This window comes from Pithys albifrons, chromosome 9 (genome assembly GCF_047495875.1).
Source record: "Pithys albifrons albifrons isolate INPA30051 chromosome 9, PitAlb_v1, whole genome shotgun sequence".
Classification (NCBI taxonomy): Eukaryota; Metazoa; Chordata; class Aves; order Passeriformes; family Thamnophilidae; genus Pithys; species Pithys albifrons.
The window spans coordinates 37,078,028-37,105,335 of NC_092466.1; the positions used below are offsets into that span (position 1 = coordinate 37,078,028).

A 27,308-nucleotide genomic window follows, 5' to 3' on the forward strand; every position below is an offset into this window, starting at 1 on the left:
GTTTTGCTGCCTGTGAACTTTCCCTTGGACTTCAAAGTTTGCTCAGTTGTTTGTGATGTTTTCTGCCTTCCTGCTTCCCTGTGCTTGGCATTGGTTTCCAGAGAGCAGAGAGTGGTTGGCAGTGGCAGTGCCACACCTGCCCTGCCCTTCCCAAAGTCCACACCCTGACTTTGGAGGCATCTCGGTGGGGTTTGGGGAATCCCATCCTTTCTGTCTTTCCTGTGTTGAGCTGCAGCTCCAAGGTTTCCTCACCCCTAGAGAGGTGGAAGGCAGGATTTTAGTGAGCACAAAAGATGCTTCTGTATCCTCCAGCCACAGCAGAGTTCAGCCCCTCCAGGAGCAGCACTGGGGTTCTGGGGAAGAGATGGAGCCACCTTTGGGTTGGAGCTGCTTCCAGGTCTGGCAGACTAAGCCGTGAGTCCTCCCTAGGAAAAGTGCTCCCTGAGGAGAGTTGGGACCACCTGTAGAGTCAGTGCTGGGTTTGTGAGTGCAGGTGGACTTGGTTTCTGCTGGTGAGACTGGTGGGCACTGGTGGGCACTGATGGGCTCTGCTGGGCCAGTTCTGCCCCTGGGCCACCTCTGGGCTGGTCTGTGAAGTTCTTTGCAGAAGGGACCAAGCTCTTGAAGAGTGGAACCATTAAAGGTGGTGCTTCACTGAGCTGAGATATTGTTAATAAATCAGTGACTGGTTTGACCTCCAAGAAATGATTCCCAACAGTTTGGTTTGGTTTGGTTTGGTTTGGGGAATTCTTCAAAGAACAGCTTCTCTCTTTTTTCCTCCATTCCTTTTTTCCTTGTTTTTTATTTTAACTTTCTTTTTGCCTTCTTTTTTCCTTCACTTTTCCTTCTGTTTTTGCTTTTTTTTCTTTTTTCCTTAATCTTCCCCCTTTTTTCTTCATTTTGCCTTCTTTCCTGGTTTCTTTTTCCCTGCTTTCTTTACCTTCTCTTTTCCTTCTCTGTTCCTTGTTTTTTCTTCTTTCAATTTTCCTTCTCTTTTTCTTCTCTGTTCCTTGTTTTTCCTTCTTTCAAAATTCCTTCTCTTTTCCTTCTCTGTTCCTTGTTTTTCCTTCTTTCACTTTTCCTTCTCTTTTCCTTCTTTTCTTCCTTCTTTATTTGTTTTAATTCTTTTTCCCTTCTTTTCCCTTCTTTTTTTCCTTCTTTCTTTTTCCCTCCCTTCCTCTTATTTTTTCCTGTTTTCCTGAAATTTATATTTTTATTATTATTATTATTATTATTATTATTATTATTATTATTATTATTATTATTATTATTGTTATTGTTATTGTTATTGTTATTATTATTTATTATTGTGGTTTATTATTATAATAATTATTATTATTGTTGTTATTATTATTATTGTTGTTGTTTTGTTGTTGTTGTTATTATTTATTATCATTGTTTATTATTATTTATTGTTATTATTATTATTATTATTATTATTGTTTTTGTTGTTTTGTTGTTGTTATTTATTATTATTATTATTATTATTATTATTATTATTATTATTATTATTATTATTATTATTATCCCCTCCTTGGTCTTCCAAAGTATTTCTTTCCAGATTTTGAGCCTGCCTTCATCTTTGCCAGGATTGCAGCACTGTTTCTATTTCAGCCTCAGCAAATATTAAGTAGTTCCACAGGAAACAGGCCCTGCAGATCCTTCTCATTCTGTGCATTTCCCCCTTTGCTTTAGATCCAACTGTACTCCTTGATATCTTTGGATATGTCTTTCTTTAAGCACTGGAAGGCTTGAGCAGTGTCCATAGAATGAGGGAATTGGCTACTTGCTGGATATGAGAATGATTTTGAATTTGATTTGATTGGACTGTTCTATTTCGTTCTTCTTTGCCCCCTGTTTTCATCCTCCCCTTCACTCCTGCACGAGGCAAATCCTCTTATTTTTATATATATATATATAAAAATATATAAATATATATAAATATATATATAAAATATAAATATAAATATATAAATATATATAAATATATATAAATATATTTATATATAAATATATATAATATATAAAAAATATATATATATTTATATATTTATATATAAATAAATATATATTTATATGTATTTATATTTATATATTTATATTATTATATTATATTATATTATATTATATTAAATTATATTATATTAAATTATATTATTATATTATTAATATTATATTATATATTATATATATATATATACACACATATATATACATATATATACATATATATACACAAATATGTGTGTGTATTATGTATGTTACCATTAGAAAATGTGATATATTGATTTATATATATTTTTAAATACACTCATTTTTCCAGTCCTTGGTTTTCAGGAATGTTGATTTATTTGGGCCTTGCAATAGACCCACAAGTGGTGCTTGGACAAAAGTGTGAAGCAAACCCACCTGTCTTTATTTTTACTAATACATTTTGCTATTTTTGCTAGTAAATTATTAGTAAAATATTGTTTTTCTGAGCACTTTTAAGACTTTTTTCCCCTCTGGTGCTGGAGAAAAACCAAATCTTCCTTTCAATCATCAGCTTTTGCTTTTTCCCCCTGAAACTCTCTCTGTGATTTGTGCTTCCAGTTTGGAAAACTGTTTGATTTGGTTGGTATTTTAAATAAAGAGCCAAAACCCCACAACATTTCTGGGGGTTCACCTCCATCCCTGGGAGCTCCAGGATGCATTTGGAAGCTCCATGTCCCACAAAACCCTTCCTGTGGCTCTGGGAAAAGCAAAGCCCTCCCCTCCTTATTTTCCTTCTTCAGGGACCCTTTTGTTTGCAGTTCTTAATATCTGGATTATTATTTTTAGTTCAGTATCAGCCTGTAAGACCACAGCAATGTGTCACCTCCTGCTGGGTGCCCTGTGCTCTTAAAAATTTAGATGCATTAATTAGGAGTTGCAATTAAAAGGCAGGACTTGGAACTGGGAGCTCTGCATTGATGCTGATGGTGTAATAGGAAAAATAATCCATGGTGGTTCTGCAGCTTTGTGGGCTGATGACATGTGGGTATGTGAAGATAATCACAGAAAAAATATATATGTATACTAATTAATTAATTAATTAATTAATTAATTAATTAATATATATAAAGGTTGTTATATGAAGAGCTGCAAATGGAATTCTTACCCCTGAGTGTGGGCAGTGCTGTGTGCCCTGAGACACCTTCTGGCTTTCTGCAGGAGGTTCTGACCCTTCCACCTGTAGGGGGAACAAAGAACAGCAGCATTGTGAGCTTCCTCTGGGTGGCATCTCGTGCCCTGGGAGGCCTCACCCCTCGCAGGACTCAGGGTTGGCATGGCAAGGCTTGTCCTGCCCTTCTGACCCAGGGCACTCCCATGAGCCAGGAGTGCTTTGTGCCCCTCAGCTGCTGCCCAGGACCATCCCTAGACCTGAAATCATCAAGGTGTTTGCTGTGATGGCAGAGTTGTGGTTCGCTGGCACAGCCCTGCTGGGTTGGCACAGCCCTGTTGGGTGCCCTCACACTCCTGCTGGGCTGGCACAGCTCTGCTGGGTGCCCTCACATCCTTGCTGGGCTGGCACAGTCCTGCTGGGTGCCCTGACAGCCCTGCTGGGTGCCCTCACATCCTTGCTGGGCTGGCACAGTCCTGCTGGGTGCCCTGACAGCCCTGCTGGGTGCCCTCACATCCTTGCTGGGCTGCCACAGCCCTGCTGAGTGCTCTGACAGCCCTGCTGGGTGCCCTCACATCCTTGCTGGGCTGGCACAGCCCTGCTGGGTGCCCTCACAGCCCTGCTGGGTGCCCTCACATCCTTGCTGGGCTGGCACAGCCCTGCTGGGTGCCCTCACAGCCCTGCTGGGCTGGCACAGCCCTGCTGGGTGCCCTCACAGCCCTACTGGGCTGGCACAGCCCTGCTGGGTGCCCTCACAGCCCTGCTGGGTGCCCTCACATCCTTGCTGGGCTGCCACAGCCCTGCTGGGTGCCCTCACATCCTTGCTGGGCTGCCACAGCCCTGCTGGGTGCCCTCACAGCCCTGCTGGGCTGGCACAGCCCTGCTGGGTGCCCTCACAGCCCTGCTGGGCTGGCACAGCCCTGCTGGGTTGGCACAGCCCTGTTGGGTGCCCTCACACTTCTGCTGGGCTGGCACAGCCCTGCTGGGTGCCCTCACAGCCCTGCTGGGCTGGCACAGCCCTGCTGAGTGCCCTCACAGCCCTGTTGGGTGCCCTGACAGCCCTGCTGGGTGCCCTCACAGCCCTGCTGGGCTGGCACAGCCCTGCTGAGTGCCCTCACAGCCCTGTTGGGTGCCCTGACAGCCCTGCTGGGTGCCCTCACAGCCCTGCTGGGCTGGCACAGCCCTGCTGGGTGCCCTGACAGCCCTGCTGGGTGCCCTCACATCCTTGCTGGGCTGGCACAGCCCTGCTGGGTGCAACCCTTCAGCCCTGCTGTTCCCCTTCTTTGGCAAGCACTTGGCTCTGAGCCCCTGGAGCTGAATTGTCCCCTTTCCTGTGCCCAGCTCTGGTGCTGGAGCCCTTGGGCTTTGGCACAGGACCAAGGGAACAATACTGGACTGCAGGTGCCAGGCTGTGCCAGCCTCTCCTGGCCCCTGCTCAGGCTCCATCAGGTGCCAGCTCTGCCCAGGCTGCAGTTCCCACTGGCTTGGAGGGTATCCTGGGGATGCCCAGCCATGAAGACACTGTTTGCAGCTGGCAGGAAATGGGAGCTGTTAGAGGAGGTTTCATCTGGTGCTCCCTCACTGATGAGAAACTTCATTTCTTAGAAGGATTTCTAAAATAACCTGTGTATTGTTGTAATATATTATTATTATTATTATCCATATTATTACTTACATATATTACCTCTATGCTATTAATAATGCTGCTGTAGTTCCCAAGCATTAGGGATTCCCAGCTGGGAAGAATCTTCATGGCCAGGGAGAGTGAGGACATAATGATAATATTAAACACATAATTTAATAGTATCCTTAAATCCATGTACACACAATGCAATATTTTGTGCTTACAATAACAGGATCAGGTTTTGTTCCTTTGATGAATAATGAGTGAAATAAATCCATTATTGAACAAAACTTTTCAGATTTATTCAAACCCCAATGTCTTTTTTGCAGGTACTCCTGAGGATTATCCCCAGTATTTCCACATGAATCTCACAACAGCTGAACTGACACTCCTCAAGCCAATAAATAGGGATTTACACCAGAAGTTTGACTTGGTTATTAAGGTAATTTTGCTGAATTCACGTTTCTGTATTCTTCTGAGAACAAAAAGCTCTGGGGAAAATGTGGGCTGGGCTTGCCTGTCTTTCCTGCAGCTTTCCCTTTTCATCTCTAGCCTGTCAGGCTTCATTGAACACCATCCAGGGCCAGAAGGGTGTGAAGTAATTGAGAAAAGGGAATGAATCATGGCTGAGTTCTAACAATTCCTGTTATTTTGTGTTAACAAACTAAGCATTGCTTGTCTGTTTGGTTTTTATGGCTCTGTTGTCCTGAGAATGCATTTGGGTTCTGTTTCCTGTGTTCTCCAGTTCCCAGCTCGTGCTGGAGGATCACAGAGATGCAGATACTGGTGTGAGATGGGAATATTCACAGAGTCCCAGAGTGGGTGAGGCTGGGAGGGCCCACAGTGGGGCATCTGGTGCCACCTCCTGCCCCAGCAGGGCCATCCCAGAGCACCTGGCACAGCTTTGTGCCCACACAGCTCTGGGATATCCCCAGGGAGGAGACTCCCCCCCTCTCTGGGCTCTGCTCAGGGCTGGGGCACTGCCCAGCCAAGAAGTTCTTCCTCCTGCCCAGGTGGCACTTGCTGGGCATCAGTTGCTGCCTGTTGCTCTTGTCTTGTGATAGGAGCAAGGACAGCAAAATAGTCACCTCCATGCCTTGCAGCAAGTTAGGAAGCTTTTCTTTTGGTTTAATGTTGGCTTTGATCTGTTCAGGGATGATTTAAATGAAGGCAGCTCAGTGCAGAGCTCTGCTCCTGGGCAAAAAGAAAGCTCCCAAAGCAACCAGTGCCAACCTCACTCAGCTCCTGTTGCTGGGAAAAGACACAAACCATTCCCCATCCCTGGAAGTGTCCAAGGCCAGGCTGGACAGGGCTTGAAGCAACCAGGGCTGGTGGGAGGTGTCCCTGCCCATGGCAGGGGGTGGGACAAGATGATCTTTGGAGTCCTTTCCAAGCCATTCTGTGATCCTGTGTCTGCAGGGTTTGTCCCTTCCAATGCCACCCCTGGTGTTTGCTTCCCTCCTCCTTGTCCCCACTGCTGTGGCCTTAATTTTACAGTGGGACCTGAGGACAGTGAGCAGTTGTGGCTGAGCCAGGGGCTCCCAGCCCACCCCACGTGGCTGGAGCAGTGTCTGCTCACAAAGTCTCCACCTTTATCTTCACCTGCTTACTGAGTCCCAGCTCTGCACATGTAAAACAGAGTATTTGCTGCTTCCTTTGCCAATTTGAGGATTAAGAGGAAAAGAATAGGAGGTGACAATATCATAATGAACCTGAGATCAGCTCAGTTGGTTAAAACTTGGTTGTACTAATGCCAAGGTCATGGGTTCAATCCCCTGTTTGGGGCACTGACTTAAGAGTTGGACTCGATCCTTGTGGGTCCTTCCAACTCAGAATAGTCTCTGAGTCTGGGATTATTTAACTTGGTAAATGCAGTCAGGTATTAACTATACTCTGAGCAAAGCTGCAGGAATCTGTGAGCTGTGCTGCAGGTGGGTTTGCACCAGGCTGCAAAGGTAAATGCAGTCCAGAGGGTCTCAGTGGGCACAGAGCACAGTGGCATTGGGGCACAGCAATCCCCTGCAGCTCCAGGCTGGGCACAGTGGCTGGAAAGCTGGGAAAGGCCCTGGGGGTGCTGTGACAGTGGCTGGACATGAGCCCAGGTGTGCCCAGGTGGGAGAGGAGGCCAAGGGCACCTGAACTGTGCCAGCCATGGGGTGTCACAGCCCCAGGGCAGTGCCTGTCCCTGCACTGGCACTGCTGGGACCCCTAAAGAGCTGTGCCAGTTCTGGGCACTCCTGGCAGAGACCCTGAGGGGCTGGAGCGTGTGCAGGGCAGGGAATGGAGCTGGGAAGGGGCTGGAGCAGCAGCTGAGGGAGCTGGGGGGGCTCAGCCTGGAGAAAAGGAGGCTCAGGGGGCACCTTCTGGCTCTGCAATCCCTGCCAGGAGGGGGGAGCCGGGACAGGGGGTCGGGCTCTGCTCCAGGGCACAGGGACAGGAGGAGAGGGCACGGCCTCAGGCTGGGCCGGGGCAGGGGCAGGGGGCACCGCAGCAGGAATTTCTGCCTGGAAAGAGTGGTCAGGCCTTGGCAGGGGCTGCCCAGGGAGGTTTGGAGTGCCCAGTCCTGGAGGTGCCCAAGGCAGGACTGGCCGTGGCACTGAGTGCTCTGGGCTGGGAGGGCTTTGCCAAGGTGGGCATTGGGCACAGGGTGGGCTCTGTGGGCTGGGAGGGCTTTGCCAAGGTGGGCATTGGGCACAGGGTGGGCTCTGTGGGCTGGGAGGGCTTTGCCAAGGTGGACATCGGGCACAGGGTGGGCTCCATGGGCTGGGAGGGCTTTGCCAAGGTGGGCATCGGGCACAGGGTGGGCTCCATGGGCTGGGAGGGCTTTGCCAAGGTGGGCATCGGGCACAGGGTGGGCTCTGTGGTCTGAGAGGGCTTTGCCAAGGTGGGCATCGGGCACAGAGTGGGCTCTGTGGTCTGAGAGGGCTTTGCCAAGGTGGGCATCGGGCACAGGGTGGGCTCCGTGGGCTGGGAGGGCTTTGCCAAGGTGGGCATCGGGCACAGGGTGGGCTCTGTGGGCTGGGAGGGCTTTGCCAAGGTGGGCATCGGGCACAGGGTGGGCTCTGTGGGCTGGGAGGGCTTTGCCAACCTCAGTGATTCTGGAATTCAATGGTAAAGTCTCTCTCAATGAGGGTAGAGCAGAATTGGCTCTTTTGGAGACAGTCTGGACCTGACTCTAAAGCTGTTGTTTGATGACACAGAAAATTGTAAAGGTTTTGTTGTATTGCTTGATGAGTGGAGGGGAAATAAAAGAGAAAGGACTCTCTGCAATCTTATTTTATAATAGATCACTTGTGTATTTATCAGGGCATTTCATGGAGAGTAAAGAGTGTGCTTTCAAACTGCAGAGCATTTAAACACAGGGATGGCATAAAGCCCTTGCTCTTTGTTTGTAGTGTTTATTTTTTCCTAAATACAAGGATTGAACTCACACATACAGTTTGGACTGGAAGGGACATTAAAGACTCATCTAATTCCAACCCCCTGCCATGGGCAGGGCTGGCACCCACTAAATGCCACCCACTATCCAAGTACAGTGGTAATAAGTTTATTAATGTACAGATCCCTTCTGTATCTTCTGAGGAGCAGAACTGGGAGTACAGTAAGACAGAAGATGAAACAAAATCACAGCTTATGGCAGCGTTGAGTAACTTGGCACCTCTTTAAATACTCTGCTGATTTCCTCCCTTGGTTGCTGATGAACACAGCAAAGCACAAAGCTTGGAATAGAATCATTTGGGATGGGATTCTTTTATAAAATTCTATATTATTATTATCATATCACTTCCCATTGTGGAGTTTTGCTGTGACTGGGACAGAGGAGGAAATTTAGGTGGTTTGCCATCTAAATAAATGGAGTGGGACTTTTTCTGAGGGTGTGGAGGGATGCAAAGGGAATGAATTCCCACTGCCAGAGGGCAGGGAGAGGTGGGATAGTGGGAAGGAATTCCTGGCTGGGAGGATGGGCAGGCCCTGGCACAGGTTGGGCAGAGAAGCTGTGGCTGCCCCATCCCTGGGAGTGTCCAAGGCCAGGTTGGACAGGGCTTGGAGCAGCCTGGGCTGGTGGGAGGTGTCCCTGCCCATGGCAGGGGGTGGGATGGGATGAGCTCTGAGGTTCCTTCCCACCCAAACCATTCCAGGATTCCATGTGCTGGTTTATATCAGATTTTGGGAAGGAATTCCTGGCTGGGAGGGTGGGCAGGCCCTGGCACAGGGTGGGCAGAGAAGCTGTGGCTGCCCCATCCCTGGGAGTGTCCCAGGCCAGGTTGGACAGGGCTTGGAGCACCCTGGGCTGGTGGGAGGTGTCCCTGCCCATGGCAGGGGGTGGCACTGGGTGAGCTTTGAGGTCCCTCCCAACCCAACCCATTCCATGCTTCTAAATACACTACAAAATTTCAGGTTAAAACCCTGTAGCACTTTAGTTTCCAACATTCAGCAGCCACGTGTATATGGGAGGGTATTTTCTGAGCCTAAAGAGCAACTTTGGTTGTTCAGGGCAATGTTTATGGACGTGTTTATGTTCCTGTTGCTATGCTGGATGTGCAGTCAGGAGGATCAGGAGGACAATGATGAGTCTGTGAGAATGACAATGTGCCACCTCCCAGAACAATGAAAGCTCTAACTCTGTGTGGTTCAGGGCCCTTTGGAGCTGCTCTCATGATTCAGGCTTGTACCAAACAGAGCCTTCAGATTCTTGTGCTGCACATTCTCAAGGTTTCATTTCTGGCAGCATTGAAGTTGTTGGATCTGATTCTGTTTCATCTGGAGGGTGCAACGTGTGATGTTTGCCTTCAAACAGAAAATATTTTTGCAGCACTCACGACTTTTCATCTTTAAAATATTCCCTCTGATATCAGGAGATCAATTCTTTTTTTTTATTATTTTTTTGCTGTTAAGATATTATGGAAAACAGTGGAATGGAAAAGGTGGTTAAGTCAATACATGAAATATTAGAATGCATGAAGGAAGGTGCCCAGGAAATGGGTGTGATCTCCTGTGGTACAAAAACTGCATTGCTGATAAAGTTTGAATTCTCCAAGAGGCAGACAAGGAAAAAACTACATATCTGAATAAGAAATGCTGGGTTTCAGCCTCCATGCTTATCTCCAGAATAGAATAGGTGATAAGCAAGGAGAAAAACTGTTTTGGCCTCTTATGGCAGTTCTTGGCACTTCCACTCCCTGCCAAGCAACAGGGGCTTTTACAAAAGAATGTGTGGATTTTTTCTGAGGTGTCCCACTGGATTTTCCATGTTGCAACAGGTGGATTTAGAACCTTTCAACTGAAAGGGCTTCCAGTGCCAATAATACTGTAATTAAAATTAGACACACATGACACTGTAGACATAAGGCTTTAAAAAGCCTTAGTGAGGTTTTATTTCTTTTTTTTTTTAAAGCCAAAAGGAGAATTAATCAAATCTTGATGCATTTTGATCCTTCCCTATTGGAACTTGGGCTCTTTATCAATCAGCCCAAACCTAAGTTGGCAGCTGTTAATAATCAATTTTTCACAAGGATGAGCTGCTGAGGGCTGGGAAATCCCATTGATGGGATTGTTGCTCTCCAGAGAATCCACCAGGCTGGATTCCAAACTTCCTCCACATCAGGTGGGAAAGTAGAGAACTGTTTTGTTGATCTCTTGTGTGTACTGATAAATTACACTGATAATGTAATTTTGGAGTGGGTTTGCATTCAGCCTCTCTGGCCAGTTCTTAAAGCACTGCCCATTGGGTTTGACTGAATTTGGGAAATGGAGAAGGATTTCTGTCAATAAAAACTCCAAATTATAATAAGAGGAGAGTGGGGGGAGGAGGGGAGAAGTTTCCCAGCTTCAAATAACATTTGTAGGCTGATTTTTTAATTAGACTGTTCATGGAAATGAAGGGGTTTGTGGCTCTTAGAGAATAAACTCTCACAGCCTGGTCTGCAGAAGGTGTCCCTGCCCAAGGCAGGGTTGGAAGGAGATGAACTCCAAGGCTCTTCCAACCCAAACAAACTCAAGGCTTCTATGAAGATGAATTGGTTGATGCCACTTGGGCTTTTGGTGCTGGGAGGAGCAGTGTCTGTGCCATGGTGGTGGCTGCAGAATCATAGAATAGAATCACAGAATCATAGAATAGAATCACAGAATCATAGAATGGGTTGGGTTGGAAAAGACCCCTGAGATCATCAAGTCCAACCCTTGGTCCAACTCCAGTCCCTTTACCAGATCATGGCACTCAGTGCCACGGCCAAGCTCAGCTGAAAAACCTCCAGGGATGGGGAATCCACCCCCTCTCTGGGCAGCCCATTCCAATCCCTGAGCACTCTCTCTGCAAAGAATTTCTTTCTGCTCTCCAACTTCAATTTCCCCTGGCAGAGCTTGAGCCCATCGTGCCCCCTTGTCCTATTGCTGAGTGCCTGGGAGAAGAGACCAACCCCCACCTGGCCAGAACTTCCCTTCAGGCAGTTCCAGACAGTGCTGAGGTCACCTCTGAGCCTCCTCTTCTCCAGGCTGAACACCCCCAGCTCCCTCAGCCTCTCCCCACAGCACTTGTGCTCCAGTCCCTTCTCCAGCCTTGCTGTTCTTCTCTTCTCAGTTGGGTTGGAAGAGACCCCTGAGATCATCAAATCCAACCCTTGATCCAACCCCACTGTGACCACCAGCCCAGGGCACAGAGTGCCCTGGGCTGGTGGTCACAGTGGGGTTGGATCAAGACATGGTGGATTCTCTGTCCCTGGAGGTGTTTCAGAGGACACTCAGTGCCACATCCAGTCCCTTCTCCAGCCTCGTTGCTCTTCTCTGGCCCCGCTCCAGCCCCTCAAGCTCTTTCCTCAACTGAGGGGCCCAGAACTGAACACAACACTCAAGGTGTGGCCTCCCCAAGGCAGAGTCCAGGGGAAGGGTCACTGCCCTGGGCCTGCTGGCCACGCTAGTTTGGATCCAGGCCAGGATCCCCTTGGCCTTCTTGGCCACCTGGGCACACTGGAGGCTCCTGTTGAGCTTCCTGTCCCTCAGTCCCCCCAGGTCCCTCTGCCTGGCTGCTCTCCAGCCACTCTGTGCCCAGCCTGGAGCACTGCAGGGGTTGGGGTGGCCAAAGGGCAGGACCTGCACTTGGCCTTGTTGAACTTCATCCCATTGGAATGTTCTGAAGAACATCCTCAGAGAGGGTTTTCATTGTCCTGTGGCCCTCTGTGTCACCCTCTCATGGTGCTTCAGCCAGGCTGTGGTTAACCTGGGGTGGGACAAAACCATGGAACCAGCTCTGCTGTGGGATTGCATTCCTTCCTGCTCAGGTGGTGACCCAAGGTCAGGTGGAACAGACTGTTTCAAATCCAGTGTTACCAGGACATTGGGTTGTGTTCTGCAAGGGGTGATGGGGAACTTTCCTGCAGGAATACCTGCTCTGTTTACTCTGGAATTTTTACTCCTGGAATTTTTGGACAGAGTGGGACTTTGGATATGTAGAAAGCTTTCCCCTGCTAAATTGTCTGAGGTTTTTTTTAGGCTGGGACTAGACACAGGGAGGGTGAATAAATCAGCTGGGAGTGTTTCTGGAGCAGCCAGGCCAAATTCCATGTTAATGGAGGAATATTGGGAATGAACTTGGCTCCACACACAAGGTTCCATCAACTGGTGCCCAGGGACATGAATCCTGCTGTGGTACTGGTTGGGCAGGAATATGTGTGCCTGTTGTCCTGCCCATCCCAAAAAGATGCCTGGGAACTGGAAACAGCCTCCTCACCAGGAGCACTGTGGGCACAGCACCCATCTCTGCTCTGTGCCCGGGCAGGGACAGCACCCAGGGAAGGGCTGGAGCTGTGTCAGGGCAGGGACAGCACCCAGGGAAGGGCTGGAGCTGTGCCAGGGCAGGGACAGCACCCAGGGAAGGGCTGGAGCTGTGCCAGGGCAGGGACAGCACTCAGGGAATGGCTGGAGCTGTGCCAGGGCAGGGACAGCACCCAGGGAAGGGCTGGAGCTGTGCCAGGGCAGGGACAGCACCCAGGGAAGGGCTGGAGCTGTGCCAGGGCAGGGACAGCACCCCGGGAAGGGCTGGAGCTGTGCCAGGGCAGGGACAGCACCTAGGAAAGGGCTGGAGCTGTGCCAGGGCAGGGAGAGGAGACAGGGAATGGTTGGAGCTATGCCAAGGCAGGGACAGCACCCAGGGAAGGGCTGGAGCTGTGCCAGGGCAGGGACAGCACTCAGGGAATGGCTGGAGCTGTGCCAGGGCAGGGACAGCACCCAGGGAAGGGCTGGAGCTGTGCCTGGGCAGGGTCAGGTTGGATCTCAGGAAAAGGCTCTTCCCCCAGAGGGTGGTGGGCACTGACCAGGCTCCCCAGGGCAGGGGGCACAGCCCCAAGGCTGCCAGAGCTCCAGGAGGGTTGGGATGAACCTCTGGGGCACAGAGTGGGATTGTTGGGGTGTCTGTGCATGGCCAGGGGTTGGACTGGATGGTCCTGGTGGGTCCCTTCCAGCTCAGGATATTCTGTGATTTAGTGATTCCTTTCTTGTGGAGGTGCTTTGGATCAGAGAGGTGCTCCCAGGACATGATCAGCTATTCCAGGACAGTGAAACCCTTCACAATGTGCACAATTTTCCCTGACATGGATCTCAGCAGAATCAACAGAAGGTGATGCTCTGCTGACCCTCACTGTGGAGATTAATTGGCCTCCCTATTCCCATTGGGAGCTTCATTGATCCCTCTTCTCCATTGCTCTCGAGGCTGCTGAAAGTGTCCTGCATGCCATGAAAAGGGGGGATTGCTTCTCCAGCAGCCTCAGCATCAAACACACACTTGGAAGGCAGAAAATAAAGTCTATTTAGCTCTGGGTTTGGGCATCTGTTCACTGAGCAAAGGCTGTTCTCTGTTCCAAGTGGAAGTCCAGGGAGACTGGGTGAGGATGCTCTGCCAGCCAGGGGCAGCTGCAGAGGGTAAGGCTGGGAAATGCTCAGGGTTAGGGCACAGCCCTGGGCTGGAGTCCTTGGCTTTTGAAAGAACTTGGGAATCATCTCAGTGGGTGAAACACTGAAATAAAAAGCTTGTTATGACCCTGAGGTATTGCAGGACCATCCAATTGCAGATTGCCAGGAAGCTCTGAAGAATGGCCAGCCCTGCCCCCTCTGCAGCCCCTCTGGGCAACCTGGGCAAGATCCCCCCTGCCCTCCCTGTGCCCACCAACCATTCCTCTCACTGCAGAGACCTGAGAGGCTGATGGAGCATGAATTGCCCTCAGAAACGCACAGTGAGGAGTCCCAGTCTCCTCCTGGTCCTTGATATGCTTGGAAATGTTCTCAGAATTGTCTGCTCCACCACAACCCTCCCTGGCACTGAGGTTGACTGCTCTGTGCTCCCCTGGGGCTTCATTCTTACCTTTCTTGAAGACAGAAGGGACATTTCAGTTGTTCTAGACCTCAGGAGCCTTTGGGGTGCAGCAGAGGAGGGTCTTGTGGCACCAGACACCTCCCACCAGGATTCATGGCCAGTGTGTTTAACCATATCCCTACCCTGATCCTGCTCTATCTTCCTTGCTCCAGACTTCTCCATGGGTTTCAGGGATGGAGATTAGGAAGGCAGGACTTACTATGGTGTCCCTCCTGCTCATGTCACCCTGCAAGCTTTTGGTGGCCAGCCTGGGTCCATCACGTCCTCATGCAGGTGTTGGTTGTCACCTCCCTCCAGGTTGTCACCTTGCCAGGTTGATTGGCTGGTTGGACAGATGCTGTTGCCCCAACCCAACTGGTCTGGTTGTGGGGTCAAATTTACAGTCACAGAATCACTGAGGTTGGAAAAGCCCTCCAAGATCATCAGTTCCATCCATTCCTCAGCACTGCCAAGGCCACCACTGGTCCATGTCCACAATCTAGAGTGACTTTTGAACACTTCTAGGGATGAAACTTCCAGGGATTGACTTTAGAATTGCAGAAGGACTTTGTAAGACCAAATGAGTAGGTGATAAAATGGCTGATAAAATTAGGCATGGCTTAAAAATAGAGTGAAATGTGTCAGGAAAGATCATTGTGGCCTTTGACATAAAATGATGGGTTCTGACCTGACTTGGGAATGAGGTCCTGGCATTGGAACAAGCACTGAGTGTGAAGGTTGGCTCAGTCATCTGTGGCTGCCAAAAAGAAGGCAAGTGGAACATTAGAAATCATGAATGAAAATAGAGAACAGAACAGAGGGAAAGCAGGGCAGGACTGAAGGCTCTCAGGGCACAGCCCTGTCCCTGTCCCTGTCCCTGTCCCAGCAAGGGCAGAGCAGAACTGGAGCTCCTCTCAGGTGGGGAAGGGAGAAGCCACAGCAGACACCTGGAAAGACAGGGGCAGAGTTGGGAGAGGGAAGAGGGACCAGGAGCTCCCTGAAACAGGAGGTGGCAAAGTCTAGAGCAGATACAATAGGTTGTTCTTCTCTGAAAGGGAAGGTGGAGTGGAGACTTCACAGCAACCCTGCAGTGTGTGAAGGGGGTGCAGGGCAGCTGGAGAGGGGCTGTGCCTGAGGAGCTGGAGGGACAGGACTTCCCACTGCCAGAGGGCAGCGACAGGTGGGCTATTGGGAAGGAATTCCTGGCTGTGAGGGTGGGCAGGCCCTGGCACAGGTTGGGCAGAAAAGCTGTGGCTGCCCCATCCCTGGGAGTGTCCCAGGCCAGGTTGGACAGGGCTTGGAGAACCCTGGGCTGGTGGGAGGTGTCCCTGCCCATGGCAGGGGGTGGGATAGGACGGTCTTTAGGGTCCTTCCAACCCACACTGTGATTCATTCTAGCTGTGATGAGTCTGATACCCCCTGTTTGCTCTGACAGGCAGAGCAGGAGTCACTTTCTCTGAAGTGTTTGAGAGGCATCTGGATGTGGCCCTTGGGGACAAGGGGCAGGGGTGATTATGGTGGTGCTGGGGGAATGGTTGGACCTGATGATCTGGAAGGTCTCTTCCAGCCTTGATGGCTCTGAGTGATTCTTGTATAATGAATTTCAGAGCACACAATGCTGGCAGGCACTGAGAACTTGTCCCTCAGCTGAGCTTCACTGCACTGGAAGTTCCTGGACTTGGGGAAATGCTCCAAAGTCTGTGATTTTTGAGACTTCAGAAGTCCTGAATTATCTAACTTTTCTCAGCACTTCAGAAGTTTGTATTTGCAATGTTCAGTTGTGGGTTTTGCACCAATGACAACCTTCAGCTCTTCACACCCTCTTTTGGTCTTTTGACCTGTGTTATCTTCATCCAGAATAGCTCCAATTTTCCCCTCTTCCCATGTATCTTAAAGAATATATTAAGGATTTGTGCCTATTCTTTGCTTTTCTAAACTTTTGGATTCAATTCACAGTGACAGATGAGAAAAAAAGAGTGAAATAAGTGTATTTTCATTAACTAGTTGCTCAGTGCACTTCCTGACAAGGGTGAAATCTCCCACATCATTAGTTTGGTTGAACTGCTCTGCACCTCCTGTAGGTGTTAAGTGCAATAACTGTTGGTTGGTTTTTTTTAAACACCTCTTCAAGTGTTCATCCCTTAGGTGAGCTCAGTATTCAATTAATTCCCTTTGAGTCATCCCTTTTTCCTCCCCTGTGTGTAACCCAGTGATGAGAGTTGATGGAGAATTGAAAAGTGAGTGCAGGGACAGGTTTGATTTGTTCTGGAGAGGAGGGAAAAGGGTGCAGAAACCCCAAAGCTTTTCCTATACATCACTAAAGTGTTCCTTGATATCAATCTTCAGAGTTACCACATCCAGATGGAAATAGGAAGTTTTTCCCATGGCAAAGGGTTTTCTTGCCTTTCGAGTGTTGTCCCAGACACACATTAGGGAGACCTGTGATTGTGAGGTAAGCCTGAGCCCAAGCTGTGTGTCAGCACTCACAGAGCAGTGAAACTCTTAAAATCAGTAACTGGTGTGTTCTGCAATGTCTCTCACTGACAGAAATCACTGTATTTCCCTTCTGCAGAAAACAGGCTTTTTTTTTTCATGTAAAACTCAAACATCCATCACGTAAAACTTGACATAACATCTTCACAGGTGGTGTTCTCTTTATGGGAAGGGAAGAGGAAAGAGTTACATTGTTTGGAAAGGTGGAATCTGTAACTGGGACTGTTCACTTGCCCATCCTGAAGTCTCTTACCCTTGATACGTGACCAAAAAAATGCCTGTTTGGGGGTTTGGGGTTTTTTTAAGCACAGTGTCTAGACACATTATGTGGCAATTTAATTTCCCTGCCACATCCCAAGCTTCACTGACAGTAAAGTCAAATTTCTTCTGAGTTCTAAAGACACCCTGTGCCTCTTGTCCTTAAGCCAATTTGTAATCCATTTCAGTAGTTCTTCCCTTATGCTGCACTTTCTGACCTTGGGAATTAAGCCAGTGTGTGACACAGAACCCTAAACTGTAGCCTAAATCTGGACAAATCCTGTCCCTTGTTTCACCCAGATCTCCCAGGGTAGTTGTGCACCTCAAAGCAGCAGCTCTGTCAGCCCTGACCTTCCTCTTTGTGCTGCCTCCTCCTGATTTATTCCATGGCTTTAAGTACTACAGCACAGATTTAATGGGTTGGGTTGGGAGCGACCTCAAAGCCCACCCAGTGCCACCCCCTGACATGGGCAGGGACACCTCCCACCAGCCCAGGCTGCTCCAAGCCCTGTCCAGCCTGACCTTGGACACTCCCAGGGATGGGGCAGCCACAGCTTCTCTGCCCAACCTGTGCCAGGGCCTGCCCACCCTGCCAGGGAAGGATTTCTTCTTAACGTCCAAACTATATCTACTAAATCTTCAGTTTGAAGCCATTCCCCCCTGTTCTATCATTCCATTTCCTGAGGTACAGCCCCTCTCCTGCTTCCCTGGAGCCTCTTCAGATCCTGGAAGGTTCTGTGATGTCTCCACAAAACCTTCTCCTCTCCAGGCTGAACAATCCCAGCTCTCCCAGCCTTCCCTCCCAGCACAGCTGCTCCAGCCTCTGCCCATCCTGGGGCCTCCTCTGGGCTCTCCAGCAGCTCCATGGCCTTGCTGTGCTGGCCCCAGGGCTGGAGCAGCTCTGCAGGTGGGGTCTCACCTGGGGGGGCAGAGGGGCAGAATCCCCCTGTCCTGCCCTGCTGCCCACGCTGTGGGACCAGCCCAGGGCATGGGGGGGTTTCTGGGCTGGGCCATGTCCAGCCTCTGCCCCACCAGCCCCCCAAGTCCTTCTCCCAGGGCTGTTCTCATTCACTTCTCACTCAGGAATTGAGTTTTCCACTCAGGAAGGATCCACCCTTAGGAAGTCCTTAAATCAGGGCAGGTGAGATCCCAGTCTGCCCCCAGCAGTGTTTCTTTTCTCACATAACCATTTAATGCAGACATTGCTTCGGGGAACATATTTCCTGATGTCCTCCCCAAAATTCCAGAAGTCCCTTCCTTTTCTCCCTCAGCCCACAGAAATCTCATCCCTTGTGAAGGATGTTGTGCTGGTTTAAAGATAAACCAGCAGGAGAAACAAACCCACCATGAGAGAGATTATAAGTCAGAGTTACAATTTAATAACAATATTACAATAAAGGCAATGGCACAAAGAGAAATTGGGTTTAACCCCCAACCCCAGCAGTGTAACCCACCCCCTGGGGCACAAACACAGGGGGGTTTGGTGGCCCCTGTGCTGAGCCCCACGTGGTTCCCTCGAGTCCAAAGGAAAAGGAAGGGACAAACCTGTTGGTGCAGATGATGGCACAGTCTGGGGGAGAGTGGTGGGCTCCTCCTGGCCAGGGTCTGCTCCTCCTCTGGATCCCATGAATGGTCCCAGAGGTCCCCAAGCCCCAAGATTCTCTCCCCTCAGGTTTGGGTGGGAGCCCCCAGTGCCTCCCCCAGGGCAGGGAGTTCCACACTGGGGGATCTGACTCTGGCAGTCAGGGGGGATTTTGGAATGGTTGCTGGCCCCTGAGCAGAGCTGAGCCCTCAGGTGGGTGTGGAGGTGCCAAGGAGTCCCTGCAGGGCAGTTCTCCCAGCTCCTCTGCCAGGCTTCTTTCCCAGCCAGCTCCCAGCCTGAGGGCTCAGCTGTGCCCTGGGCAGCTGCTGCCAATGGGCCCTTGGGAACAGTTGCTGGGCAATGGCCCAGAGGGTTTGGAATGCCCAGCTTTGGTCACACCCACACAGGGATAAACTGGTCCCACCTGCTGAGCTGGGACAGATGTCAGTGCTGTCCAAGTGGCAGGGGATGGGCAAATGCTGTCCTGTCATATTGACCAGATGAGATCCTGTGGAGGAAGGATGAACAAAGAACTCCTCTTCTTCATGTGTGCTATTGAAATACTTGCTTTTCTCCCTAAATATAGGTGTCTTTAGAAACAAAAATATTTAATTGGTTGCTCTTTTGGGCCAGTGAAGCCAAGCTGGTGAGCAGGAAGGGAAGCTGAAGTGCTCTGGAGCTGAAGTGCTTGCTGGGAAGGGACTCCTTTGCTTTGTCAGTTTGGTCTCCAGGGCCTGAATCCCTGAAGTGCAGTTTGGGGCTCACACAACCCTCTTTAGTTTTGTGTTTGACAATTCTCTGTGTTTGACAATTCTCTGTGTTTAACCATTCCCTTTGTGTTTGACCATTCCCTTTGTGTTTGACCATTCCCTTTGTGTTTGACCTTCTGTACTTGAGAGCACTTTGGTGAGACCTGCAGTGAAGACCCTTCATGGGTGAATATTCCCTTTGAACCCAAGGTGGGGTCTGGGCTCACTCTGCCTTTTCAGCAGGACCATCGTTGTGGCATTTCAAGCTCTCCAGGAGATTTGGAGCCTCTGCCCTTTGCGTTTTCCTTTCTTTAAAGAATGTCTTTGTAGCAGTTGCACAGAACATCAAGGTTTGCTCTGAAAACTCCCAGGGGTTGGGTGTGAACTCTTATTTTTGGGGTTTCATCCTCTGGGTCAGCAGCCAGAGGACTCTCAGGCCATCGGGTGATGGTGGGTTTTCCACATGAAGTTCAGCTTCATTCAGTGGAGCATCCCCTGGGCTGGAGCCCTCTGTGTTTGCTGCTGTTGTTCAAGAGGAAGCCAGAGGTATTTTAAAGAGAATAAAAACCCACCACCTTTTCTCCTAAAACCTGAGTGTTTTGAAGAGTTTGTTATGGTTGTCTTGAGGTGTCACCTCCTACTTCAAGCTAAGGAGCAGTTTTAATGTTTGTACTTCTTTTTTGCTTGCAATGGAAGTGTTTATCATCACCAGCATCCCACTGTTGCTTGATAAAGGAAGAGAATTTACACTTTTCAGACCAAAAAAAAGGGTCTAAGTAGGAAATTAAAACCAACTAGTTGATGAAATCAGAATGACATTTCCAGAGGAAGGTTCCCTGGATGTTTGGTTTGAAAACCAAGGAATTGCCTGTTTTGAAATGGGGGAAATACCAATTATAAATAAACCCTGTGCAGATACAAAGTAATTTAGGGCCTGTTCTCTCTCTTCTGCTCTATTTTTACACTTGAGAAGTTCATTTCACAGCACAGTTCTCTTGTCTGAGAAGGTCCTGGTGCTGTTGGAGCTCTGTTGTGGTCTCAGGGTCTGTGTCCATACAGATCTTGGCACTGGGAATGCAAAATTTTGGCCACAGGAGAGTGTCCTTCAATGCCCTTCTGTTGTCTTGCCAGAGGGACATGTGTGGGACTGTAATTAAAACTGGTTTGCACTTCATAAATTAGAGAAGAAATGACTTGTTGCCTTCTGCTTCCCCTGTTTCTTTGCCTTAATTAGTTGTTGGTTGTAAAGTTAAAAGCAAAGAAGGTAAGATTGTGGGTTTGTGTTGGGTGAGCACACGGGAATGGGCAATTAGTGCTTTTATGCTTAGGAGTTGGGAAAATAAGAATAAATCAGGTGAAAATTGGGGATTACTCATTGAAGTCAAGAGTTTTGCCTGGCCCTCACATCCACAACTTCCCTGGGGGCACAGGGTGCCCAGAGAAGCTGTGGCTGCCCCATCCCTGGGAGTGTCCAAGGCCAGGTTGGACAGGGCTTGGAGCACCCTGGGCTGGTGGGAGGGGGTGGAATGAGATGGTCCTTAAGGTTCTTTCCAACCCAGCCCATTCTGGGATTCAGAAATAGGCAAACCCAGAGTTAAAATGCCAGTCATGTGACAGTGAGGAGTTGGATTTGGGGGCAGAAAGAGGAAGTCATGTCCAGTGACCTGGAGCAAGTCCTGTGCAACCATGTGTGCTGGCATCATCTTTTGGGTGTAACCCTCTGGCTGCTGCTGTGAGTTCTGTTGTACCACCAGCACTTCCAAGTTCCTTTGGTCCTGCAGAGGTTTTTCCAAAACTCCAAACCCTGAGAGTTTAAGGAACTGTGTTTGCAGCTGTGCTGCAGAGCTTTGGGTTTCCTGTGACTGTGTGGAAGGTGATTGTGATGGGAGGTCCTTCTGTTCCTCTCTCCTGGCTAATTTTTCATTGATATTTCTCTTTTTCATGATGCTGAGTTTCACAGTGGGGGAATCTGTCTGATGTTATCCATCTATAGCTGGATTATGACTCCAAACCCCAGGCCATCACCAGGGCTGTTTGTAGTTGTTCTTGGCCAAGAACCTTTGACAGATGAGGTGTTTTTCAGGCTGAACAAGACAATGGCCACCCCCTTCCTGCCTTTGCCAACCTGCACATCGAGGTCCTCGATGAGAACAACCAGAAGCCTTATTTCACCAGATCCACCTATGAGGGCTTCATCCTGGAGTCCTCCCCTGTGGGCACCACCATCTCTGGTAACCAGAACCTCACCTCTCCACTGCAGGTCGTGGTGCTGGACAACGACGTGGAGGAGGTAGGTTTGCTTCTCTTACACTCTCCTTCTGCTGTTTGCATTGGGATTGTTTCCAGGGTTCTTCCTTCTTCTTTTATTTTTTTTTAATTGAAACAAAGAAGCTTTGATCAATAAATTATATTAAAAATCTCAACATTTCCACTACGGTTTCCTTTTGGTTTTCCTTTGAAGTTCAAGTTGGAGAAGGAATCTGAAAGTGCCTCTGAGCTGGAAAACAACTCTGTGTTCTATTCAGCTCTCCATGAGTTTGTGTTCTGGTCAAGGTGATGAATCCTCAGCGTGAAGAGGAATAAAAATGCATTTTGTGAGAGGGGTGAGGCTTTCCCACGGCTGAGGAGAGGGGAGAGAGGGGGGCTCAGAGAGGGAAGAAGGGGCTCAGAGAGGGAGGAAGTCACTATTTGATCTGAGAAGAAGAGCAATGGCAGGGCAGGAGGCTGGAAGGTCAATCCTTTCCTTGCTCTGCCCAGATCTGAACACTGACATTGCTCAGAGTGCCAATGGGGCACCTTCACAGGAATAGCAACCACACAGTAACAGGACATCACCTCCTGGGCTGACATTTCTCCAGTTCCCCCAAGGTTATGACAGGGGGGTTTTTGGCTAATGTTTCTTTTTCCCCTCATCACTGTTGGCTCTCCAGTTGTCCCCATTGTTCTTTTTGCTTTCTGGTCTCTTGTTGTCTTCAGGTCCCTGAGGAAAGCTGAGCTGCAGCCCAGGTTTCGTAGCACCAGCTGTGGTAAATGGCACTACCCCTTAGTTGTTAACCTGATGGTTTGAACACAACCCCCTGCCTTTGAAGGCTTCACTTTGGGCACAGGCAAACCCAGGATTTTTAAGAAACATTAGAGACTGAAGGATGTTTTTACATCCCTGCATTGGAGCGATTGATTGTCCCAAGAAGCTGTTTCAAACCCCAAACTCCTGTAGAATATCTCCTTCCTGGCCATTAAAATGTCTCCCTCGAGGTATGGGCATTGAAAAAGCACGTGGGAATGACTGGGAATGAGTGTTGGATCTGGGGTTTCAGAGGCTTGGATAAAAGGTGTGGAATCAGGGCGTTGCTGGGGACCTGGATCACCTGTGGAACATTCCTGTCTGGTTTTCTGGAAAACAAAGCAGTTTCTTGGTTGATCAAATTCATGGGATCTTGGATCTCAGTGCAGGAGTAACCAGGGTGTGCAGGAATCAGGTGTGTGCTGAGAAATGCAACTCACTGAGCTGAGCAGACTCTGGTGGTGGAACCTGTGCCTGAGCACCACAGACATCAAGTCCTTTCAGTAATGGCCACAGTTCCATGGCCTTTGGAACTGCTCATTGGAGAAATTCCCTTGGAAGGATCCTTAAGGGCATTAAAAAGTAATTACTGGGATATTTTAAGATGCTTTAGCCTGAGCAAATGGCTGTTTCTTCTGCTTCGCCCACAGTTTTCTGAAAGTGGTGGAAAGTTCTTTGGTTCAAATATGGCTTGGTGTGTATCTGTCTGTAACAGAGGCTGTGGCTGCCCCATCCCTGGGAGTGTCCCAGGCCAGCTTGGACAGGGCTTGGAGCACCCTGGGCTGGTGGGAGGTGTCCCTGCCCATGGCAGGGGGTGGAATGAGATGATCTCTAAGGTCCCCCCAACCCAAACCCTTCCATCGTTCTGTGATCAGCAGCAATGAGCTCAGAAAATCCTCCTGTGCACACAAAGCTGTGGCTGCCCCATCCATGGAAGTGTCCAAGGCTTGGAGCACCCTGGGCTGGTGGGAGGTGTCCCTGCCCACGGCAGGATGTGGAATGAGATGATCTTTAAGGTCCCCCCCAACCCAAACCATTCCATGATTCTGTGATCAGCAGCAATGAGCTCAGAAAATCCTCCTGTGCACACAAAGCTGTGGCTGCCCCATCCATGGAAGTGTCCAAGGCTTGGAGCACCCTGGGCTGGTGGGAGGTGTCCCTGCCCATGGCAGGATGTGGAATGAGATGATCTTTAAGGTCCCCCCCAACCCAAACCCTTCCATCGTTCTGTGATCAGCAGCAATGAGCTCAGAAAATCCTCCTGTGCACCCAAAGCTGTGGCTGCCCCATCCATGGAAGTGTCCAAGGCTTGGAGCAGCCTGGGCTGGTGGGAGGTGTCCCTGCCCACGGCAGGATGTGGAATGAGATGATCTCTAAGGTCCCCCCCACCCAAACCATTCCATGATTCTGTGATCAGCAGCAATGAGCTCAGAAAATCCTCCTGTGCACACAAAGCCCAAAGGGGGTTTAAAGAACCACCCCCCTGCATGGCTGGTGAGGGAAGGGCTGAATCCCCTGTGCTTGGAATAATTCAAAGCAAATTCTATTTAATTAAAGAAATTTCAGGGTCCTGGCTCAGGCACTTAATTGACTGGCAGTTTTCAGTGCTGCTGCTTTTTTGGGACTGTTTCCCATTTGTAGCTGAGGGGATGTCAGACAGACTTTGGGCTTCATTAACCTCCAGAGGGTTTCCAGGCTGGAGTTAACAGTGCTGGGATTAACCTTCCCCTGGCAGTGGCTCAGCTCTGCCCATGGGATGGCACAGGCAGATTTGACAACACAAGATTCTCACTGTAGCTACATATTAGATTATAGACAAGGCAGAAAATGAGGATAACTTTGAAATCCCAAATTTGGGCTGACTGAGCAAATCATGTCACTGCCAGGCAGGTAGTAACCCACATGCTCTTTACACACTCTCAAAATGCAAACATTTCATTTCCAAAGCTTGTTCTTTTGCTTCCCTGAGCTGTGTAAAGTCATCCTGGGATTTGTGTTCCCCACTCATTTAGTCAGTACAAGTTCAGTGCCTCGAGTTTTGAGGGCTGCCCTGAGGTTCCTCACAGGAAGGTTGACCCCTGGGCTCCTCTCTGCTACATCAGCACATTGCCAGGAGTTCCTCTCAGCATTTGGGCATTGGAGAGGGCAGTTCATTGCCAGCCTTGTTACCTACACTAGAAATTTTGACAGAAGTGGCCCAAACATTTGTTGCTTTAATTGCATCACTAATGATGGAAAAAAAGCTGTCCAGTCTGCAGGAGATCCTGAACTGGGAAGAGCACCAAAACTTAAATGAGCTTCATCAGAAGACAATGAAGAGCCAGTTTATTGTTCTTGAGCACATTAGAAGCTGTGACATATTTCTGTGTCTCAGTACAAACAGACATGAAAGTTCAAATCCACAGGAAAGGAAATTTCCTATGGATATGACAGTCCAAGAGCCCAAATGCTTTTCCCACTGACCTTAATACGTGGTTGTTTTCCATCAAGTTTTAATTTTCACTGGGTGATGGATAGCAGGAGTGTGGTGGAGTTGGTGAAAATCGACATCAGCCACACATGCAAAACAAGACAGAGCCCAAAGTCAATTTTTCTTGTTTATTATTGGAAAAATTTAATGTTTCAGTGAGGCCTGATGAGGAACTGCCAAGGATTTCTAGACTGGGAAATGATGTTGCATAAAACCTGAATTCTGACACCCAAAGTGGGGGCAAAATAATGGAGATCTTGAGCCCTGTCACATGTGCTGGGCACGTGGGCTCTGCTGCAGCTTGGCCAGTGGCCCTCGTGGTCCTTCCCCTTCCTGCTGCTCTGGCCCCTTCTCCCAGGTTTGAGGGATAAGTACCATGGACATGGCCAGCCTGGGAGATACAGGGGAGGGAAGCATTGCTCTGTCTCAAGAATCTGGTGCCAGAATGGACCAGTCTTCTCTCTTGCATGTTTTGTTGATGCTTAAGGCCAACAACATCTGATCCATCAGCTCTGCCAGAGGAGATTCATCCTCTCTCTTTCCAGAATGCTGGACTCTTATCTCAGGATGTAGGAGAGCTGGGGGGGGGGGCTCACCTGGAGAAGAGAAGGCTCCAGGGAGAGCTGAGAGCTTCTTCCAGGGCCTAAAAGGGGCTCCTGGAGAGCTGGAGAGGGACTGGGGACAAGGGATGGAGGGACAGGACAAGGGGAATGGCTTCAAACCAAAAGAGTTGGTTTGCATTGGATATGCAGAAGAAATACACCCTGTGAGGGTGGGCAGGCCCTGGCACAGGATGGGCAGAGAAGCTGTGGCTGCCCCACCCCTGGGAGTGTCCAAGGCCAGGTTGGACAGGGCTTGGAGCACCCTGGACTGGTAATAAAATGAACCTGAAGGTCCCTTCCAGCCACAGCCATGCTGGGATTCTCTGACAGAGCTCTGCCTGCAGCCAGACCTGACCAGCCCATCCCTGGGTGGAAATGCTCCGTGCTCTTTCCTTTCCTTTGGCATCACCTGGCTCATGCCAGCACAAGTCCTTCCACTGCCATGACATGGGTGGGAGGGAGCAGAGAACCAAATGGAACTGTTAATCCACATGTGAGAGATTCATGGGGTGCTTCCAACCTGGGGTGGACAGGAGGCTTCCAGCAGAGAAAGGCAGGGAAGACTCAAGGGCAGCTCAGGGTGGGTTTGTGAGCACAGGCAATGCTTATTAACCTCTGCAGGTCTGAATGTTCTCATTCCACCTGAGGAAATGAATGGATTTAGTCAGTCAGGATTGCTGAGGAGACGTTGACAGAAATTCTCTACGTGCTTGTGCATCTCAGTGGCACTGAGGAAACATGATGTGTTCTGTCTCCCAACTGAAAAATCAGCTGAGATGGTGTTTCCTGTTCAAGTGACTCCCTGGTAAAAGCAGAGAGAAAGTGTCCACCTTAACTGTGTGTCTTAAGGAATAAAAAAAAAAAAAAGAAAAAAAAGAACAAAACACATTCTGAATTTAAACCCGTGGGAATTATAATTGAGTCCTGCTATAAACCTCCCCAAAATTAATTTATAGATGTGACATTGCAAACAGACCTTTAACTAGAGTGGCCCTGCCAAGGGCTGATAGAATTAAGTGGTCTGTTTAAATGGCATGAATTAAATTAAGCCACAGGGGTACTTTAAGACCTGAGCAAACCAAGGCTGAGATGAGGAATTCAAACAGTGGGATCTGAGGGCTCTTTATCTGAGGCTTCCCAGGCATTGCTCTTGGGCTTGCATGGGAGAGAGACAATTTCTGTTATCTGCTGGTTAGGGTTGGTGAAAAAGCTGCTCTGTGTATCCAAAAAGCTGCTCTGTGTATCCAAACAGCTGCTCTGTGTATCCAAAAAGCTGCTCTGTGCATCAATCCCAGAATGGTTTGGGTTGGAAAGGCCCTTACAGACCATCCATGGTCCCATGGGCAGGGACATCTACTAGACTGGATTGTTCCCAGCCCCATCCAACCTGGCCTTGGAGACAGTTCCTGATGCACAGCCCCTCTCCTGTTTCCCTGGAGCCCATCAGACCCTGGAAGGTGCTGGGAGGTCTCCACACACCCTTCTCCTCTCCAGGGCAGGTGGCTGGCAGGCACTGATGCCACATCTGTAGGATGTGCCAGGAGGTCTTCAGGAAAGCCCTGTGTGCTAACCCTGGTCCCTCCAGCCTGGGCACCATCCCTGGGCACCATCCCAGGGCAGGTCAGCCCTGCTGCCCTCCTGGCTCTCCCCTACCAGGCACTTCCTTGGTTGTCTCCCCACTGCCTGTGAAGTTGAACTCAAAGCAAACAGATAATTGCTCACCATCTCAGGGGCATGGTGGGACTCTTGGGTTGTCCTGTGCAGGGCCAGGAGCTGGGCTTGGTCCCCATGGGTCCCTCCAGCTCAGGGTGTTTGCACTTCTGTGATCTTTGCTTTCAGAGAGCTTGTGGGAGATTTCAAACAATGATTATTTTACTTAAATGCACCTCAGCAGTGACTGGAGCAAACAGAGCAAATAAGGGATAAAATAAGTTTTAAATCAAACTGCAGGTGCAGGTTATGGATTTGCAATAATATACCCAGA

General features: G+C 49.3%; 1 protein-coding gene across 1 annotated transcript in view; it reads left to right on the forward strand.

Moving 5' to 3' along the window:
- PCDH15 (protocadherin related 15) overlaps nucleotides 1-27,308 on the forward strand; it is a 432,606-nt gene that overhangs the window by 215,250 nt on the left and 190,048 nt on the right. Inside the window, exons 11-12 of the mRNA XM_071563312.1 lie at nucleotides 5,096-5,208; nucleotides 21,272-21,478. Coding sequence (XP_071419413.1) covers nucleotides 5,096-5,208; nucleotides 21,272-21,478 — 320 coding nt within the window. The remainder of the gene's footprint in view (nucleotides 1-5,095; nucleotides 5,209-21,271; nucleotides 21,479-27,308) is intronic.